General features: G+C 46.5%; 1 protein-coding gene across 1 annotated transcript in view; it reads left to right on the plus strand.

The window, feature by feature from the left end:
* LOC147637524 (stromal processing peptidase, chloroplastic-like) overlaps positions 1-17,908 on the plus strand; it is a 136,314-nt gene that overhangs the window by 71,484 nt on the left and 46,922 nt on the right. Inside the window, exon 8 of the mRNA XM_086799311.1 lies at positions 16,848-17,144. Coding sequence (XP_086655437.1) covers positions 16,848-17,144 — 297 coding nt within the window. The remainder of the gene's footprint in view (positions 1-16,847; positions 17,145-17,908) is intronic.

Raw genomic sequence — 17,908 nt, forward strand, 5'->3', positions numbered from 1 at the left:
TTGACAGACAATCCACTATCATGTGCAAACTCATGTAAAGCATCCAGATGACGCTGCATACCCTCGGGGGAATCAGAGATCAACACAATATCATCAGCATATAACAATAGGGGGATCCATGTACCTGCTAGCTGGGCTCCTCTGTCTCCCAATCTCTCAATGTAGTCAGAAGCCTCATCCACATACATACCAAACAGTGAAGGAGATAACGGGCAACCTTGCTTCACTCCTATAGTGGAGTGAACCAAAGTAGAGACCCCCTCTGGGGTGCGTACCTGTCCTGCAACTGATCTATATAAAGCCATAATCCCCCATATGAGCTCTGTGGGTACCCCCATCTCCTGTAATCGCCTCATCAATCTGGCTCTGGGCACTGTATCAAATGCTTTGCGGAAGTCCACAAAGCTACAATAAATCCGTCGCCCATGCGACCTGCCCTCCTCAATAATGGCCCGGAGAGTCAAGATGTGGTCAAGAGTAGAGAAACCTCTCCTGAACCCTGCCTGTCCCTCTGCTCGAATGCCAACTCTCTCTGCCCATCTACTCAACTGCTGCTCAAGAATGGATGCATACAATCGTGCTAGCGTGTGACCAATCATAATAGTGCGATAATTCCCTGGCTCCATAGGGTCCCCTGACTTGAAGATAGGCACGATGGTGGACCTACTCCAAGTCTCGGGTAAGCCTTCGCACATAGCACGATTGAACATCACTGCTAGAAGCTCTGCCAGCATGTCTCTCGCATGAATAAAGTGCTCAGCGACCAATCCATCATGATCATATGCTCTCCCAGTCTTCATCCTATCAATGGCCTTCCTTACCATCTCTGCGGTAAAGAAAGTACATGTCTGTGGGCATGGTGCTGGCGGGTCAGGAAAAGGTGTCTGTCCAGGAACTGTATATAGAGATGCTGCATAACTACCCCAGACCTCTGTAGAAGTGATGGCCAAAGCAGGGGAGGACTCATGAAACAGACGCCAAGCCTCCCTCGAATCCTGGCTCAAGAACAGCTGGTATAATTCCTGCTCTAGCTGAGCAAGGCCGGCCCGCTTCTTCCTTCGCACAAGACGTCGGAAGGCAATACGTGACTGACGGTGAGTAGTGACTCCCAAAGCAACCTCCCGCTGCAGTCGGGCTCTGGTCTCTCTGCACTCCTCATCATACCAGCTGTTCTGGGGCATACATCTAGAACGCTGTCTCTGTCCAGGCTGAGTATGTGGATATGCCTCTCTCGCTGCATCATGTAAAGTCTCTGTCAGTATATGGGTCAACTCCTCCAAAGGTCTCCCTGGCTCCTCTGTGTACAGACGTTTGTAAATCCCATCTGTGTAGACAGCATCAGTCTCTGAGGTAAAAGTATATCGAGTGTGATCTGCCCCTCGTGTCCTCTGAGCTGTGGTAAAGTGAAAAGAGATAGTCAATGTCAACAATGCATGATCCACTACTAGTAACTACCCCAATGGGCCGAGATCCAACTGTGAAGTCCTCAATGCATGAAACAAAGCTGGGCATAGCCATAACATAATCCACTGTGCTAGCACCATGTCTATGTGGAAAGCAAGTAAATCCAGCTGCTGACGGAAACCTCTGCAAGCCATTAAGTATGGCCAACCCATGTGCAGTCCCCATATCTACCAAATATCTCCCATACTCTGTGCACTCCACATCCTGTGAGCGTCTGTCTAATCCCATATCCAGAGTGTCCAGCTCTCTCAGCATCTCCTCCGAGGTATCATAAAAGGCTGTCTGGCGGTTGCCCGTCCGGGCATTAAAGTCCCCTAACAGGATGATGTCTCCATCCCTAGAGAACTCCCATATGTCATCATCTAGCACAGAGAAAGGAGACTGCCCTCTAGGTGCTGCATATGTCGATGTACTAGGAGCAAAATAGCATATGGCAATATACAGGAATCTGCCTGTGTCGGCCCTCAGTCTCACCCACATATATCTGGCCTGATCATCTCTCCGAACGATGTGTAGAAGCGGTTGCAGCTCCTCCCTGAAAAGAACTGCCACCCCTCCTGATCCTCTACTACTGTGTACCGATCTCGTCCCTACTCTGCAAGCTGTCTCCCATCTGTATCCTGTCACCTGTGGCATCATCTGACCAGGAGCCTGGTGAGTCTCCGAGTAGAAGACTATATCTCTATCTCTAAAGCTGTCCTCAAAGGCACCTACATCAAGTCTGAGGGATCCATTGCAGTTCCAGGCTGCCAGCTTTAATTTGGTCCCATAGGTCTCGCACCGTCATGTAGAGCGTCGCTCCACGATGACCACCCTCCCTTCTCTATAAAATGCTATCTTTCCCTTTTCTCTTGCCGCTCTAATCTTTGGCATAACTTCCTTCATATGTGCAAGCTGTGAAAGAGTAAGATCATCACCAAGAAAAATGCCTGTATTCTTTAAAGTGGGTCGTCTCTTCAAGAACTCCTTCTTCGCCTCAATAGAGGGGAAGCGAAGTATGAGAGCTCTCTCCTTTGATGTTTCCCCGTTGCCTCCGCTTTTTTTGCCCACTCTCCAAGCTTTTGCGTGTGTCGGACTGTCAATCCCCATCAACACCATAAGCTCTTTCACCTCCTCTTCAACTTTATCCCTGTCTTTAAGGCCGGTAATCCTCACATGCAAAGCACGTGTACGTCTTCGTTGTTCGTCTTCCAAAGTCATGTTAATGATTGTAGGTGTAGGGGTTGTTATCTCCTTACCTTTACCCTTCTTGGCAACCTCTATCCACTTCTCCGCTTCATCCATCTTCTTTTGCGTCTTGGTGATGACTTCCACCCATGAGGAAATCTTTGCTTCATGTTGCTTCTCTTCTTCCTTAATTGCCCGTACTTGTTCTTTGATAACCTTGAGCTCTTCTATCATTGATGGCTGAATTTCACCTTCTTCAAGTCCACCATTTGCCTTGGCCTCTGCAAGCTCCCTCTGAAGAGCTGAAATTACGCCTTTGAGCGTGTTGACTTCCCCGTGAAGGTCTTTGACTTCCGCTAAGAGGTCCTCCTTCTCCTCTTTCCACCGCTTACCCTCATTGAATACCATTTGGAGAAAGTTGGCTTTCTCCTTCCACCATCCCTCCATCTCTGCCTTCCATTCCTTCATTTCCTTTTCCACATTTGTTATCCTCTTGTTTGTGACCATAAAGGTCGCCTTCATCGGGTTGCGTAAGGGGGAAGCCATGGAACAAGCGAGAGAGAGAGAGTTATGCTGTTGCCTTGGGGGCCTGAGCAAGGGTGGGTGGGTGGGTGGGTGGGTGGGTGCCGGACAGCCTAACGGATAGATAGGCTGGCCATTGCCAGCAGAACTGTGCGGCGTACAGAGCAGCAGGGGGGAGCGAAGCAGGCGGCGCTAACAGGGCGGCAGAAGCGGACAGGGCGGCGGCGGCGGCGAGCAGGGAGGGAAGGCGGCGGAAGCGAGCAGGCGAGAGGGGGTGACAGAAAGTTCGAACAGCAGACGGGAGGGGGAAGCGAAGCAGGCGGCGCTAAAACAGGGCGGCGGAAGAGAGATAAAGAGAAAGAGAGAGAGAGAGAGAGATGGGGGGCGCAGGCAGGCAGCGGGAGGGGAGAGCGAAGAGCGAAGGGAGCAGCGGGATGGGGGGCGCAGAGAGAGAGAGAGAGAGAGAGAGAGAGAGAGAGAGAGAGAGAGAATACTCAAAGAGACATAGTATATGCACGACTCAATGATGATTATGTTGATGTGGTTGAAGTGTTGTTACTCACCAAGTACAATGCTTTTAGTAGGCTTGAGAGTAGCCTTATCTTTTGATGTTCATGCTGGAGATTTAGCGATGGCATGGGCGTGCACGTGACATCCGAGCTGGCCACTTGAAACACACACACCGGATTCCCGAGCACTCGGAATGCACGTCTTGGGCACGTTTTGGACGGCACGAAGGGTGCCAGACCACTTGGGAGGCCAAATGGTGGCAGCCATTGGTTCTCAGCATCCTCGTATTCACACAGGAAGGTGGCCTATATAGATACGCGGCCAGTCCCTTCTCCACACAGTTCATCAGTCATCATTGTGAGTTTACTCCCTAGCTTCTACTAGCATACAACCTTCGTATTGGCAGTTTTAGATCAGCCATTGAAGCTCCCTTCACATGAGCACAGGGGTGTGGGGATTTGCTATCTATTGTATCACTTCAGCAATACAATATTCTCGTCTATCTGTGTTATTGTGCAATTTGAGCTTTAAAGTTTTGTGCTATGAATGATTCTACTTCTTGTGACTGTTCTCCTGTATACATTGCACATTGTATTCTCTTACATGGTATGAGAGCTCTGGCTTGGTACAAAACTTCTTTTCTAATTGTTGTCTGGTAGTCCCTTAGAGAAATGGCATCTTTTGTAAGACCTCTCCCACCACCATTCGGTGCTGATAGAAAGCTTAATGGCACGAATTATCCACTTTGAAAGTTCAAGCTTAAGGCTATTCTTTCCTCCTATGAGCTTTGGGACACCGTCATTGGTGTTGATGTTCACCCGCCACCACCAAGGTACTGTGCTGATCTGTCCAAGCTTGGAAACGAATAGATCAGATTCTCTTTGTGCCAATGTCACAAGCGTGGAAGATAGTGTGCTAACCATGGTTCAACATGTCCCCACATCTGCAGAAGCATGGACCTTGTTGCAGAGCCAATCTAAGACCACAAATCCCTCAAGGATTCATAATCTTGAAAATCAGCTCCAACAAGAGAAGCTGAAGGAAGGTGAAACGGTGGAGGTGTTTCTCATGAGAATCAAAGATCTCTACTGGTGACCAGATAATTGCAATCGGCATGAGTCTGCCCTCCCTGGATCTCGCTAGTCCCTTTTATAAGGATGTTGCTGCCTATGTATGATAGTTTTGTTACATCTTTGAATATTGGTGTCAAGCTTACTCCTCTCACATTCGAGAAGTTCAACTCATTGCTTCGGGATGAGGAGATGAGGATGCAGAGTCACAATGGTGGGGACTAGGCGTTCTCTGCTGACACAAAGAAGAAGGGTAAGGCTTCTAACTCTTCAAATAAGAAGAAAAAGGTTAAATGCTTTTATGTAACAAGAAGGGGCACATAGCTGAAGAATGCATGAAAAAGTAAGAAAATGCCAAGAATGGCACTCTAAAGACCAAGGAAGAATCCAATCATGCTACAGAAATGGAGCTATTTGTTCATTTGCCACCAATTTCTGACAGTTCGGATGTATGTGAAGCTTGCATGATGGGTAAGCAGGACTAGAAATCCTTTTCACAAGAGGCCAGTTTTAGAGCCAAGGCTCCTCTTTAGCTTGTATACGTTGATCTTTGTGGATAGATAAGTACAATTGCACTTGAGATTTTGGAGAACCCCCCACTATGTAAAGGAAGATAGTGGTGGGTAGCTTGATTTACATGATGATCACCAGGCTAGATTTGAACTATACAGCTCGATTGTATATTCAATTTTTGTAAGTTCCTCAGAAGCCACATTTGGATGGTGTGAGGGGCACATTGCACTATGTGAAGTCTACAGTGGACTGTGGTCTCTTTTATGAGGCTGGTATAGAGTTGTAGGTGTTTGGAGACACCGATGCAGATTGGGCTAGTAGTATTGCAGATAGGAGATCTATCAGTGGATTTATGTTCTCCTTTGGGAGTGGTTCTGTGATGGAGCAGTAAAAAGAAGCAGCCAATAGTTAGGCAGAGTAGTATAGGGGTGTTGCGATGGCAACATGTGAGGTAGCTTCGTTGTGTAAGATACTTGGTGATTTGGGGCTGCAAGTTGACAGACAGGTTGTCATCTATTGTGACAATCTTAGCAGTATATGATTGGCGAGGAACCTGATTTTCCATATGCAGACTAGACACATAGAGGTCCACTCTCACTTCATCAAAGAGAGGGTTTTAAGCAGGAGACATTGATCTTATGTATGGGGAAGAAAGCACATGCTTGCTACTTTGAGAATGAAGAATACCAAAGTAGAGTCAAAGATTATTGTGCAAGGAGAAGCAACGAGTGGGAAGCCAAACATTGAACTAATACAGGTTGCAAGTCGAGCTGTATAGAGGTACACCACAATGTCAACACAAAGAGTTTAGCTATTGATGAGTACTACTATGAAATATGGCTCTAATATACATGAATGAATTTGTGGTTTATTTGTCTTAAGTTGTCTTTTTGTTGATGGAAGGTAGTCTGCACCTTCAGTATTGTTCTCCTGAGCATTCACTGCAAAATTAACCCCTACACAAAGAGCATCACTCAATGCATCATGATGACCTCTATATATGGGCCCATCATTATCCTCTCATCTAAAACGGAGGTGGCCGATACAATCAAAATTCCCAGGAATATTAAACTTGACATTAATGATACTAAGTACAGATAGCTTTACTAATTACAACCACACTCACCCATACTTAATTTAGTGAGTATTAAAGGTTCGGAAAACTTGACAACACAATGGGTCCGGAACGGCGCCCCCCCCATCCCCCTAAATTTTTTAATTACAGGGAGTATTTATAGATACATTTAGAGGGTGCTATTGCACCAGGTTTCCAAGTACTAAGGATGAAAACAAAGTTAAACAAGTTGTCAAGTCCTCCGCCCAAGCCCAAGGCAAGGGATGTTTCCAGCTTCACACCGGTCTAGTGTGGATCTCGCAGGAAAGGCAGTCTCACATAGCCGGCTACACGGATCTCACAAACCCTCCTGGTCTCACACTAGGCTGGATGCACCTAGAGAGCCTTGCTCATCTAGTCTTCAATCACAAATTGAAAACATTTGTGTGCAACATCTCTTTCCAACACACACCTTCCTTTTGATACTCCTTCAAGGTACTTGTATCAAGAGAGGAATTCGATGATGAGCCTTCAGCAGGTCCCACACTTAATTTTGTGAATGGTTCACCACCCACTTGTGTGTGTGTGAGATAAGTTGTTGATGACAAAACAATAATTCTTCTCTGTATGCAGCCCTGCTGTGTGTAGGAGTAAATGAAGGTATTAACCTGTTGTAACACTTCGTATGCAGCCCTGTACTGAGAGAGTGATGCACACTGTACGCAGCTCTTCTACAACTCTCTGCAGCTATCTGATCGGTGAATCAGTCCGGAAAGGAAAAGAGAAACCGATGCCCTGGTTCTGTCCGGCGGGAGAGGGAAAAAGAGGGAATCCAGGCCTCCGTTCAGTCCACCGAGCGAAAGAGAGAGAGTCGAGGGCTTTCACTTCAGTTCACATGTGGGAGAGAGGTTCCTTCGATTCAGTCCTCCTGTGAGAAAGAGAGAATTCCTTCGCTCCAGTCCTCCTGTGTGAGAGAGAGGGAATCCTTTTGCTTCAGTCCACATGTGAGAGAGGGAATCCCTTCACTTCAGTCCACACTTGAGAGCAAGAGAGGTTCCTTCGTTTCAGTTTTTCTGTGCAAGAGAGAGAGCATCAAATGCTTCAGTCCGTTGGTGAGAGAAAGGGAGTCCAGCGCTTCAGCCCGTCGATAAGAGAAAGAAAGTTGAGCGCTTCCCTTTGTCAGTTAGAAGAAAGCAAGCCCGAGTCCAACGCTAGCCGGCTGTCCTTCTCCCCCCACGTCAACCACCTTGCTGTGATGCATGCGAAGGCTTCAGGAGTCACGCACGTGGCCATCGATGCCTTCAATTTTAATGTGCCTAAAATCCCACGTAAATGATATTGGATTCCACCAATAATTAAGGTCCTCCCTTAGATAGAACTTATGGGTTTGTGTGCCCATTGGGGTGTTCACACCCATTTTTAATGTGGGTGTGAACGCTCCACCTTATAAAATTTAACTAAGTCCTAAACATGGATTTTGAGACTCTGGATGGCCAGTTTTGATACTTGCCAAAAGCCAATCACTAATCAACAAGCAAAGGCATCCACACAGCTTCATAGCGAGTAGTTCTGGGCATCCCCAACGCTACGAGACCGGACATATGCAGGCATGTATGACACGAAAACAAGTCATGCATCTAATAAATCTTTTATCTGTGCACATACACAAAATGAAATGCATATGCAAATATACATTGGAAATCCGGCATTCTCAAGCCATGTATCTCACCCAGGGATCTAGTCATGCTAGATGACCCTGAGCACTAGCGTTCCCAGTCATATTGGTCACACCTCCAGGCCTACTAGTCACACTAGCATTGTTAGGAGAGCTACTGATCATATCAGCAAAGCTCCCATCCCTTTGGAAATATCAGCCCCATGCCATAGGACTATTGATCATATCAGCAAAGCCCAAACATTGGATATCTAGAGGGTGACTCACCAGTCAAACTGGTGTCCAAAGGCATAGAAAGATCCAGTGAGAATCCATCTTTGCATTTATTTAAAGATACCTTGTTGTTCAGGGAGCCAAATGGTGACATCATCACTCAAGTTGTCATCCGATGTGATGTCAAGAGCATTGACATCATCCATTATCTTTGGCACAAGAGTGTGATATTTGCACATCTCCACATGTGACCTATATGGTGCATCTCCTCCATTGACCTTGCATACACCAAAATTGAATCAGTTTAGAATGGATCAATCTTTTCTGATGAATTCTTGGGTTTGTGCAAAGAAAGAGACTGATCATAACCGCTTACACTCCGCGACAAAATGGTATTGCAGAGTGTAAGAATCGTGTCATTGTTTAGATGGCAAGGATTATGCTTAATGGTAGGAATCTACCTAAATCCTTTTAGGTTGAGGTAGTTAATACGACTCTGCACATTCTCAATAGGAGTTTAACAAAGGCCGCCAAAGGGATGACTCTGTTACAGGCCTGCTCAGGTAAGAAACCTCCAGCTGCACAATTGAAAGTTTTTGAGTGTGGATGTTATGTACATGTTCCAGATGCTGAGATAACCAAATTGGAGTCCAAAAGCTAGAAATGCATCTTCTTGGATATGGAGTCAAAAGGGATTTTGGCTCCATGACCGTTATTCAAGGAAGATCATAGTGAGTCGTGATGTGGTAGTCCAAGAACAACCTCGTCGGATGGAGGAGGAGCTTTCTCCTCCTCCATCATGCAACACAACCTCCACATGCAATACGGGCTTCCTTGCATATTGATGGAGTGTAACTTGTCCATTTTCTTATGGACATGGATCCTTGAGATGAAGAACAAGAGCATGATGTGCCACAAAAAGGTAAGCCATTCCTTATGTGCTATAGGCAACTTTTGTATGGTGAAGAATGTTTGGCCATCAAGGATGCGCCTCGAGATGTTCGCAGATCTAGAAGGTTAGAGGAACAAAATAGGGCTCAGGAGAATCTTGTAAGTTTTGTTCTTCTTACAGAGGCACTCAAGATTCAGGAGCTGACCACCTTTGTTGAAGCACAAGGGGATCTGAAGTGAATGGCAACCATGCAAGCAGAATATGACTCCATTGTGAAAAACCACACTAGGGACCTTGTAGATGGTCCTCCAAGGTGTAAGGTAATTGGCACTAAGTGGGTTTACAAAGCAAAATATAAATCTGATGGTACTTTGGAAAAGTACAAGGTATGGCTGGTCACCAAAAGGTTTTGCACAAGTTAAAGGTTTTGACCTTTAGGAAACTTTAACTCCTATAGCTAGATTCACCACAATCCACACCGTTCTTGCATTGGCAATGCAAGGGGGATGGCTTGTTCTCCAAATAGATGTAAGATTTGCTTTCCTCAACAGGAATCTCAAGGAGGAGGTATACATGGAATAGCCACCTGGGTTTTTGGTTCCCAACTTTGTAAGTTATGAAAGGCACTCTACCGGTTGAAACATGCTCCACGAGCATGATACCAGAGAATTGATGCTTACTTTGTGAGTATTGGTCTCTTACGCAATCCTTCAGAAGCAAATTTGTATGTCTTTTGTGAGCAGGGGAAGTATATGGTCATTGTTCTCTATATAGATGACCTCATCTTGACAGGGGATCACAATCTGATAAACACAACAGATGCTTAGTGCAGAGTTTGAGATGATAGATCTTGGGCTCATGCATTATTGTTTGGGGATTGAGATCTAGCAAAAGCCAGCTAACATTTTCATCTCTCAACAGAAATATGCAGGTGAGATACTCAAAAGGCATTTGGCATGACTAAAATGCAAGGTAGTTGGTATCCCAAGCTGCTTGTCGAAGACACCTTAGACCTTTTGGATGATACCTTATACAGGAAGCTGGTTGGTAGTCTTATCTTCTTGTGTAATACTAGGCCTAATATTAGTTTTGTTATTGGTGTTTTGAGTAGATTCTCCAACAAGTCTCGGGAGAATCATTGAAAGCAAGTATGCGGGTGTTGTGATACATCCAAGGTACTTAGAAGTAGGGCATCACCTATGTTGCGGGCAAGACCCTCCGTGGCTTTTGTGACTCACATTGGGCGGGTGACTCCAACACCAGGTGCTCAATAACTGGGTATTGTTTTTCTGTTGGTTCTGGATGCATTTCTTGGATCGGTAAGAAACAGCCCGCAGTTGCACTCATTGACAGAGGTTGAGCACAAAGCTGCATGCTTTGCATTATGTGAGGCATTGTGGATGAGGAGGATTCTATAGGATATAGGAGTGGTGCAGAAGTAGCCTACGACGCTGCAATGTGATAACCAAAGTCGCATGGCCATTTCTTGAAATCTCGTGTTTCTTGCTTGCACGAAACTCATTGAGATTCATTATCAAGCTCATCATGTTCAGGGAGATCGAGATGGTCTACTGCTGGACAACACAGAACTGTGCAGACATCTTCACAAGGCTCTTAGCAGGGTTCAGATGGAGCGACATCTTCATCGACTGGGACACCACAGAGATAGTTCACCTTCGGGTGGACATTGAGGAGGGGTGTTGGATATCAATGGTCCACCCTCATATTGTATTGTCCAGGCACTGGCTAGCTCATGTTTGTATGGCCCCCGTTATGAGGTGTAGCCATGGTTCAAGCAGCCTAGGCATCCAGCATCCCCGTATTCACACGGGAATGTGGTCTATGAGGCGGGATGGCTTGGTTTAGATTTGGCACAGTGCCAAATAGGCTACATGCTACACTGGACGGTTATCTCAGAACAGTCCACACAAGGAGTACATAGACTTTACTCTTGGACACCCTTTGTCCTGACGTTACGGGTCCCGAACGAGACCCAAAATGAGTTTGGATGGCCGTGGAAGTTGGGGAAAATGTCAGAACGCACAGCAGAAATGAAGACGACTGCTATAGAGAGCAATACACAGATGCAAGAGAGAAGATAGTGTAACTCTGCTATATATACACCAGTAAATCCCGGAATGCTGAATAACAAGGGTGGGGGGCAAGGGGCCATTTTATATGGCCCAAAGCTGCTGGTCGGCCAGTACTAAAACAGCCGACAACAGCCCATCTGTCCACGACTAGCACAAAACCTAGTTGGCTAGCATAAAGACAATCGGCCAAGGCTAGACAGCAGGTCGGGGCCCAGCATCGAGTCGACCAGCAAATGGGGAATAGGACAGCCTCCCACATGTAGCAAAAAATGGGAAAAATACATGGAAGTGAGGAAAAATGGGGAAACACCAAAACTAGGCGGGCACACTCACAACAGAGACCCTGACATAGTGTACAGACAGGAGATGACTGTTTATACCCCCTCTCAGCTCCTGGATGTGGAACCAACCCCAGTGAGCTGGAGTGCCGCCGGAGCATAGCTTGAGGTAGAGACTTTGTGAAGAGGTCCGTCGCATTGTCCTCCGTCGAACAATAAAGAAGCAAGATGTCACTAGCCAAGATCTTCTCACGAACAAAGTGATATTGTATCTCTATGTGCTTGGTCTGGGCATGGAAGACCAGGTTCCGAGCAATAGCGATACAGCTTAGGTTATCGCATTGGATGACCGTGGGCTCCTTCTGTGGAAACCCAATCTCGCCAAGCAACCTCCGCAGCCACACAACCTTGCAAGCAGCACCACAAGCAGCTCGGTACTTTGCCTTTGTCGACAACAAGGCAATAGTTGGCTGCCTCTTGCTGCTCCATGAAATCGCTCCTGAGCCGAGGGAAAAAATGTAGCCTGATGTGGATCTCCTCGTGTCTAGGATCTCCTCCCCAATCTGAGTCACTCCAACCTTGGAGTCGAACTCGTTCCTTCGTGTCACCTCCAGCGGTGTAGAAGACAAGATCCTCCGTACCCTGTAGATACCGCAAGATCCGCAATCCTGCGTCCCAATGAGAATTCAATGACATCTGCATGAATGGGCTCAACAGCCCCACAGGAAAGCTCGAGTCCAATCTGGTGTTTAGCAACCAGATCAACGAACCAACCAGCTTCCGGTACAAAGAGGCATCAACTGGCTCACCAGGATCATTCATTGTAAGCTTCGTGTTCGGGTCCATCGGCGACGTGATAAGCTTGCAGTTCTCCATCCCAAAGGTCTCAAGCAACTCATGAACATACCGCTCTGCTGAGAGACAAAAAACCCCCTGTGGGTCTGTCAGATCTCCAATCCCAAGAAGAAGTGGAGTAAGCCTAAATCGGTCATCTCAAACTCCTTTGACAAGGCAGCCTTCGTCACTGCAATGTGCTCCATATGACCGCCGGTGAGAATGAGGTCATCCACATAAACGATGATCAACATGACCATGCCGCATTCCCGAAAGAGATATAGGTTGGGATCTGCAACCGATCTTTGAAATCCAGTTTGTAGAAAGAAGGAATCAATCTTCTGATTCCAAGCCCTGGGGTCTTGCTTAAGACCATACAAGGCCTTCCGCAACCTGTAAACCATCCCCTTTGATCTTGGAACCTCAAAGCCTGGAGGCTGCTCAACATACACCTCCTCCTGCAGGTCACCATTAAGGAACGCAGATTTAACATCCATTTGATATACGGGCCACTGCTGAGAAGAAGCAAGGGCAAGAACAATCCGAATCGTGGTCATTCTCGTTGTCGGTGCAAAGGTATCCTCATAGTCGATGCCAGGTCGTTGAGCATAACCCTTAGCCACAAGTTTGGCTTTGTGTTTGTCCACCAACCCATCTGCGTATACTTGGTCTTAAAGACCCACTTGACACCAATGAGACAGACCGTTTGGACGGCCTCGGTACCACTCCCAAGTGTTATTCTACTCAATGGCATCCAGTTCCACCTACATGGCTTTCCTCCAAGTATCCTGTGCAAGGGCTTCCTTGATGGAAGTGGGCTCTTTGTCTTGCATGATACAAGACATCAAAGCATAGTTTACATGTAAAAGCTCTGCTGAATGACTTTTATTACGAACTTTGTGCGATCTTCGAGGTCCGTCCTTTGTGGTCCATTCGGAGGGAAGCTACGTGGGTACTTGAACAGAACGCGGAGCCTCCTGTTGCTGCGGGGGCTCCTCTCCAGTTGTTGCGGGCTCAACCTCTTCAACTGACTGAGGCTGTCCAGTTGGAACAATCGATTGGGAATCATTCTCAGAATCTTCTGGGTCTCCAAGAAGTGGCGGCTCATCAATAGTGGAAACCGGAACATGCTCATCAAAGACCACATTCCTGCTCACAACAACCTCGTTCCTCTCTGGATCATACAACTTGTATCCCTTGGAAAGAGAGTTATATTCCACAAAGACAAGCTTTTGGGACTTTGAGTCGAGCTTCCCCCTTTGCTTCTTCGGAATGTGAACATATGCATTGCTCCTAAACACACGAAATGGGAGACATCAGGTTTCCTGCCAAAATATGCCTCAAAGGGAGTCATGTTCGGTATTGAAGTCGTCGGAGAACGGTTGAGGATATGGATAGCTGTAGCCACAACCTCTCCCCAAAGTGTATGAGGAAGATTATGATGCTCCACCATCTTCCTCGCCATCTCCACCACATTTTTGTTCTTACGTTCAACAACTCCATTCTCTGACGGCGAACCTGTATTGGCCAACTCCCGCTTGATGCCATGTTGCGCACAAAATCTCATGAAAGCATTGGAAGAAAATTCTCCTCCTTTGTAAGAGTCTTAATCTGCAAGCCAGACTCTTTCTCCACCATCACATGCCACTCCTTGAACCGAGCAAAAGCTTGGTCCTTTTGAGAAAGGAAATAAACCCATGTGAATTTGGAACAATCATCAACAAGCAGCATAAAGTACAAAGAACCTCCCAAAGATGCTGTCTGCATAGGTCCACACAAGTCAGTGTGTACCAACTCCAAAGGTTCTGAAGCCGGCCTGGAAGCCTGCTTTGGAAAAGATTCCTTGTGTTGCTTACCACGAATGCAAGAACTACAGCGTCCTTGCTTGCTGCCAACATCTGGCAAGCCAACCACCATTTGGTTCCGGAAAGCTCGCCGCAGCACATCCACATTCAATTGCCAAACCGAAAGTGCCACAAATCACCAATCTGAGAACCTGTCAAAGAGGAGAGTGTGGAGAGTTTGTATATACCATTCTCCACGCGGCCTTCCCAAACAACCTGGCCAGTCTCGCAGTCCGTAGAGCAACAGAATGCTCCTCAAACTCCACCCGGAAGCCAGTCTTGCACACCTCATGCACTGACAACAGATGAAAACCAAGTGCAGGGATGTAAAGAACACGAGAGGAATGCTTCCCCCCTCTGCCATTGGGAATGATCTCCATCTAGCCCTTACTGTGTATCGGTATGGTGTAATTGTCGCCAATGAAGATGCGACCTCATTGCCGTTTCAGATCCTGAAAGAAGTCACGGGAAGGAGTCATGTGCGTGGAAGCACCACTATCAAGAATCCATTCCCGAGTATCCTTCGCGGTGAAGCCAACTGCCTCCTCGCTCGAAGAAGATGAAGCATCGGTGTCCAACATCTCCAAGTGTACAAAGGCGGGAGTCTTTGCAGTTGAAGCTGAAGAATCAACACTCTTCCGTGTCCGCTTGGGACACTTCCTCCAATAGCGGCCTTTCTCGCCACAATCATTACAGGTCCTCTCAGCCTTCAGTTTCTCTCGGTCTGAATCGGGCTTCTTCTCAGAAGACTTCTCCGATGAAGCCTTCCCTTTGCTCTTGTTGTTGTGATTACGGGCTTTCGACCGTTGGTCAGTTAAGGCCTCAGAACCTCTGTCCTGTGGAGGGTTCGTGAATCGCTCTTCCTGGTCTAAGACCATGGGCACAAGCTCCTCCCATGTGATGGTGCTAAGCCTGCCACTAGTGATCAACGAAGAGTAAAAGGCTGAGTACTAAGAGGACAAATGTGACAGCAACGTTATGGCCATATCCTCTGATGATATCTCTTTCCTTGCCTGGAGAACTTCCTGCTGAAGAGCCTGTAGCTTGTTGATGTGCTCTCGCATTGTTGACGACTTCGCAGGATTCATCACCAGTATCTGAACTTCCAAGGAGATTCTCTTCATGGGTGATACCCTGTTGTAGAGAGAAGCCAAATGCTGCCAAATACCTCTGGCAAGCGTCATATGCTTTATGTGATTGATCACCTGTGGTGTGCAATTCAGGAAGATGAAAGAACGGACTCTGGCATTGACAGGATCCCATAACTGTGCCTGTGCCTCCTGTTTCTTCCGAATAGAGGGTAACTAACTCCGGCCATGGAACCCCAACAACAATGAAATCAGCCAAGTCATAAGACTCCAAAACAGATTCCATCATTACCTTCCGCATGCCGTAGTTGTTCCCATCCAACTGGCGGTCCACCGGGAACGTGGGGAGTGTCGGGATCTTCATGTGCTTCTCAGCCATCTCAAGCAAATCTGCCATATTAAGGGTTCACAAGGTCTTGTGAAGGGAGGGTGGGTGGGGAAAAAGAAGAAGAAGCTGCAAATAGAATGCAAGGTGGTTGTCCAATGGTGATGGCCGCCTTCTACCCGATCTCCAAGTCCCGTACAGCCCAGAACAGTCTCCAATCAGCACCTAAATCAGCAAACCCTCGACGTCCCACTGTCTCCAAGCTTCAAGCCACCTGGGGCTCTGATACCATGTCAGAATGCATAGCGGAAATGAAGACAGCTGCTGTAGAGATTAATACACAAATGCAAGAGAGAGAGAAGATAGTGTAACTCTGCTATATATACACCAATAAATCCCGGAATGCTGAATAACAAGTGTGGGGGGAAAGGGGCCATTGTATATGGCCCCAGGCTGCTGGTCAGCCGGCACTAAAACAGCCGACAGCAGCCCATCTGTCCACAACCAGCACAAAACCCAGCCGGCCAGCATAAAGACAGCTGGCCAGGGCTGGACAGCAGGTCGGGGCCCAGAATCTAGTCAGCCAGCAAATGGAACAGCCGACAGGAATAGGACAGCCTCCCACATGTAGCAAAAAATGGGAAAAATACATGGAAGTGAGGAAAAATGGGGAAACACCAAAACTGGGCGGGCACACTCACAACAGAGGCCCTGACATAGTGTACAGACAGGAGATGACTGCTAACAGAAAATATGTAGTCACTAGTACATCTTGATGGGCCCAGTCTACACCGCCACCATCCGACTATGACTGCAAACGTACGAGGTCGTATCAAGGCCGCCTTGCGTATACAGGCCTATATAGATACACGGCTATCCCCTTCTCCACGCAGTTCATCAGTCATCACTGTGAGTTTACTCCCTAGCTTCTACTAGCATACAGCCTCCGTCTTAGCAGTTCCAGATCAGCCATCGAAGCTCCCTTGACAGGAGCATAGGGCACACGGGATCTGCCATCTATTGTATCACTTCAGTAATACAGTATTCTTGTCTCTCTCTATTATTGTGCAATTTGAGTTTTAAAGTTGTGCGCTGTGAAAGATTCTCTTGTATACATCGCACATTCTATTCTCATACAAATTCCCTATCTGTATATTTGAGGCTTTGTTCTTATAATTAGCCAGTTAATACAATTGGTTAGCAACTCAAATTGTGTTATTTAAAGACTCATGCTGGAAGTAGGGGAGATTAGCTATTTGAATTGAGGAGGACAGAAAGCTAAATGACCTACACGTTTTTTTGCAGGCCATCTTTGAAAGAGTTCCTGCTGGGTATTATTCTGCTCCTGCAGAAAAGCTACCTGTGATGGCTGGGCCTGCTGCTCACCTTCAAGTGCCGAAGTTGCAGAGCTTTTTGATTGGTGCTGGTATTGTTGATGCACCTGCAGCTATTCCAGTGCCACCACCAATAAGGAAGGAAAGGCATGCATTGAGGCCGCCTGTCAAGCATGAATGGTCTTCGTCACGGCCTGGAGGGGCAATAACCCCTCATATTTTTCAGCATGAGCTACTACAGAGTTTTTCATTGAGCTTGTTTTGCAAGGTAACTGCTGCAGGTTCATTAGGTTATTGTTCTACATAAGGATGCATCATGCCATAGTAATTGGTCTCTCTTGTGTGTCACATCCATGCTTTGCAGGCTGAGACTTGATGCTAGTGTTTTAGCTGTAGTTTTTTATTTTTATTTTGGCATATGTGACTGTGTTAGTTGTATCTTTACCAGAATTCGAAGGTTATTGGAACCTTTAATTCTGATTTTTAAAATCACAAAAGATAATCCATGGCTGGGCATTTATGGTAGATGCATGCTCACAAATTACCATACTCTGTACATACCCATTGAGGTTGCATTTTTTTTAATTTTTGAAAATTTTCAAAAACTTGGTTATACCAAGTCTACGGGATACACCTTCTTTCGCATCATGGACTTGGAATTTGCATCATGGACTTGGAAATGTTTAAGTATTTGGTTGGTCCAAGAGCTATAGGGAGTCTTTCTACATGAGAAAAGTGGGAGAAAAGCATATCGACTGTATTTATAAGTTACCTCTTACTTACAGGTCCTCTCTGATTTTTCAGCTACAGAGTTATGCCTATTGTTATAACTTACAGTGCTGTTTATACTCAACATTGATTAGGTTAAGGATTTGTAAACATTTAAGCGATGTATGGGAGTCTTCCACATTTTAGGTGATAATATGTGTATTCAAAGATTTGAGCAAAGACTATTGAAGACATTTGTGCAGCATCAATGAAGACCTACCGGAATAGAAATCGCAAGAGGGCCAAGAGATTAGTGGGCTGTCA

Source organism: Cibotium barometz, chromosome 6, assembly GCF_041138505.1.
Source record: "Cibotium barometz isolate CiBa-2024 chromosome 6, ASM4113850v1, whole genome shotgun sequence".
In the NCBI taxonomy this organism is placed as follows: domain Eukaryota; kingdom Viridiplantae; phylum Streptophyta; class Polypodiopsida; order Cyatheales; family Cibotiaceae; genus Cibotium; species Cibotium barometz.